Source organism: Hetaerina americana, unplaced genomic scaffold (genome assembly GCF_022747635.1).
Source record: "Hetaerina americana unplaced genomic scaffold, ioHetAmer1.1.p SCAF_2, whole genome shotgun sequence".
In the NCBI taxonomy this organism is placed as follows: domain Eukaryota; kingdom Metazoa; phylum Arthropoda; class Insecta; order Odonata; family Calopterygidae; genus Hetaerina; species Hetaerina americana.
Genome location: NW_027286763.1, coordinates 13,536,029 through 13,539,990, shown reverse-complemented (window position 1 = coordinate 13,539,990; position 3,962 = coordinate 13,536,029). Strand labels below are relative to the sequence as shown.

Genomic DNA, 3,962 nt, shown 5'->3' with positions numbered 1-3,962 from the left:
TCTAATTAATCATATTCATCTAAATGCTTGAAATAGCAAAAAATAGCTGTATTTCGGACTCCATAACTACATGCAAAATACTCTCTCTAAGCAAGATTTTTATAAGAGTGATCCATCAGACTTAGAATACTTTTTATTTATTCATTATCTATCATGAATGCCTCTATTATAAAGGGGAAAATGCTGTAATATTTGCACATTTGAATTTAGCAGTGTCCATTAGATTACGTCTGGGATATGAGGTAATCAAGATGGCACCACAAAACTTTTTAAAAAGAATTTTTTTACTTATAAACCTGGAATCAGAAACCATCTTATTACTAGCCACCTTATAAACAGTGGTTGGAATTTAAAGATATTTTGTTCTTGAAAAATAAAGTTCCCAGGAGTCCTAACGGAAGCACCAACAATTGATTTCTTGGGTCATATCTGAGGAGGGAACTGCATAAATGCCACATATGTTTCCCCAGAATATGACTCCATAGGACAAAGGCAATTTGCGCGCTATTTGATTAGTTTTCATGGTGTTATTATTAAGGTTCAATCTTTCTTGTAGGACTCAGTGGTCAGGATTCCAGTGTGCATTTTGTCACTTAAACATTTTAATGAAACTAAGATATAATTTTTCAGTGTGTTTATTAAATTGTAAAAACAGGAGGCCTGGTGGAAATGTATTATTTTAAGTTAAATATTTTGATTCATTATAATCTGCATTATGCAATCATCACACAGTGTTTTTTCTTCTCAACAACAGTAAATAATTATTTATGTACACACAATTAACATAATTTATATAAATATGTAAAGATGTTCACTTGGGTAATGAAAGCACCAGCTAATAGTCACAGAACAATATTTTCATGGATATAAATCATGGCACAGTCACTGGAAGAAAGTTTCTACTGTCACCAAGCTTTGGAGCAAATCGCAAATTAACTCGACTGTTGTCTTCTCCAACTTCTAGAAAGCTATTCCAGTCTAAGAGGAAATAGAGACCGTTGGGTCTCGATGAAGGGGGTGGCAATTCGGATTCCTCTTCTTCATCGTCGCTTCCCCCAAACGATGCTGCAAGGTCCTCTACTGAGGGCCCTGCTCCCGATTCTGATGCCTCTATTGTGGGCGGTGTGGTTGTATTATTTTTGCTGTCTGAGCTCTTCGAGTCTTGCTGCCTTTTCACTTCATTTTTAGCTTCATTCAAAATGTGTACCAACTCCTCAAAAGATAATGGATCCGGAGGATTTTTGGCTTGTTCCAAGGTTGTCATCTTTTCCTTCCTGGTGTTCTCCTCACTAGATTGAATTAACTGCTTTGGATCCCCCCTTAAAATGTATTCTAATTCCTCGGGTGTAGTACCATTTGCCAAGAGGCGAACTGTTTTAAGTAGTTCGTTGAGATGTTCAATATCTTCAGTGTTAGGCACTGCATCTTTTGGGCTAAAAATATGCCCCTCTGTTGTAGTGTTATTTCCAACTTCTGTGGTTGCGTTAACTCTTATGGAGGGAGTGAGGCTCACATTAGTGTTAGACTCATCATTATCCATAATTGTGGTGAGATGTGTTGCAATAGTTGTAGTAAGAATTTTTTCCGTCGTAATTTCTTCAAATGTTGTATTAGTGTTTGTTGTAGTTTTTATAGTGCTGGTTGTTTCTGGTTTTAATGTTGTGCTTACAGAGATATCGTTAGTTGTCCTGGTAGTGTCCATACGTCCTTCCATTTTTGCAGCTAATCCTAAAGTTTTGAGCACACCTTTCATATCATCCGGAAGCATGTCAGTGTCTATTGACAAATCTATTGGTGACGTAGAATTTCCTTCTTTTTTTTTGTCCCTTCTTCTTTGGTTGTAATTAGTCTCTTCATATTTCCGACCCCTTGACCGACTATTATATTTTCTAGGCTTCTGTTCTTCAGTGCTTGAGGTTTGGTCTGTATTTGTTTCATTTCCAGTATCCATCAGACCAAATGATACCAAGAACTCCTTCATGTCATCACCCATTTTGTGCTTGAATTTTACTGTGGATGCACTCGATGATGAACCTGGGTTTGGCAAAGGTTTGAAAGTTGCATAAGACTCTATATCCACAGTTGGCTCTGGTGGAGGTGGGTCATAATTGGAAGTTTGCAGGGAAATGGTTGGCCTTGGGGCAGAATCTTTTGTCAGTGGTATCTCATTGTCAATCAGGCCAAATGATTTAAGAAGAGTTTGCATCTCTGGTGACAATGTGTCTGCACCCTTCTTCACATCCACCGGGAAAGGATTGGGAGTAGTGGTGGTCAGGTGATCTTTATATAAAATTGTGGTGCTCTCACTGTCATTAATGTTTTCTTGATCCAGTGGGAAAAGCCCCAGTGATGCTAGCAGCTCCTTTACATCTTTTCTTATAGGGGTATTATTCTCTGTCATCAAGGGTGTTGGAATGGTGACCTCTTCTGGGATTCTTTTGAATGGCTTGGCTGTCACACTGGTGGCCATCACAATGAATGGCGCTTTGGTTGTCTTGGCTCGTAGTCGTGCAAGCGTGCTCTCAGGGTACTGGAATACCGTTGTTGGCTTTTGTGTTGTTTTCAATCTGTATTTTGGTATGGTGCTTAGTGGGTCTTCTGTTGATACTACTGGCGTTTTTGTTGTCCTCACTCTATATCTTGGCACTGTAAATTTTTCCACGACTGTGCTGGGCTTCTGGGTAGTCACAATATTGATTTTTGGACGTTGGCGCACTCCAAATTCTGTTAATTTGGTTTTGTATTTCTCTGTGTTCCTTGGTATTGTGTATGAGAAAGTGGAAGGTTGGAGTTTTTCTGTAGTTGTGCCAGTTGTGGCCTCTGTTGTAGGAATAGTGGTTCCCTTACTATGTGCTATCGGGTGTTCCTTTGTGACTTCACCGACTACAATCCTCCATTGTTGTGCAGTCACAGGAGTTGATGGGGTAGTGTTAATAATTTCAGTTATCGGTGGTTTTGTGTAGAGATCTTGTATCATAGAATCACTGAGGTTATTTGTGTTAAATGGCATCACCAGCATTAGTGAACGGATGTAATCTTCCCGTGACTTATTTTCAGTAGTTTGATCGGTGTTTTTCCCAGTGTTAAATTCAGTGCTACCTTTGGTTATGTTTTGAATAATGTTAATCATTTCCTGTCTACTTAGGCGTGGCAGATGTGGATTGTCTTTCATAATTTCTTCAACTTGTTCAATTGTATCATTTACAGTTCTGTCAGTGAGTTGGACACTATGGCCTGCTTTCCTTACAAAATTTGACTGTCTATTTGGTGTGTGTTCTACATCAGGGTCTGCATAGAAGATTGCTCTTCCTTGCATTTGGTCTGAGAGATATGAATGTGGAGGATTCCTTTGGTAATGTGCTCTGGCTGTTCCATTGTATTGTCGTGTTCTGAATCCTTGATGCTTTGATGTTGATGGATTTCTTAGGTCTGTGCTCCCATGGTACCTTCTGGTCCTCAGGTCATGTGTGCTGGGCGAGTTGTTACTGCTCAAGTCTCGTGGTAGTGCAGAAATCTCCATAATGAGAAGCACTGCACCAACCATAATCCAGAGCTGAAAAGGGAAAAGAAACAACAACTGTCTTTCAATTTTCCTTATTTTCATTAGTTCAAACAATAATTCATAGAATGCATATAGCGTGTGGAAACTTGGAAATCATTTGCACAGCACAAGTTCTAACTTCTGCAAACTCTTTAAGCAATTACTTTTTGGAATTTTTCAAAGTACAAACATGGTAAAACAATTCCATTCCACCTATTGCTTTATATTTTCAACTGTCATGACCATGGCTTCCCTAGTGACCTGATGATGCTACTCAGTGTTGAAACTGTGGTCATGAAAGTGGGAAATATAAATTAGTTCATAGAATAGCAGTTTTTTTATATGCTGGGAATAAGTGCTAACTTTATTAGGTATTGGCTTTTGTCTGGTGTTCAGGTTTATAATGTTTTTTTTTTCCATT

General features: G+C 38.5%; 1 protein-coding gene across 1 annotated transcript; it reads right to left on the bottom strand.

Moving 5' to 3' along the window:
• Positions 1 to 871: 871 nt before the first annotated feature.
• Positions 872 to 3,544, bottom strand: LOC139687561 (proteoglycan 4-like). The gene has a single exon (XM_071584773.1). It carries the CDS (start codon positions 3,542 to 3,544, stop codon positions 872 to 874), a length of 2,673 nt encoding a protein of 890 aa, XP_071440874.1.
• Positions 3,545 to 3,962: the final 418 nt, after the last annotated feature.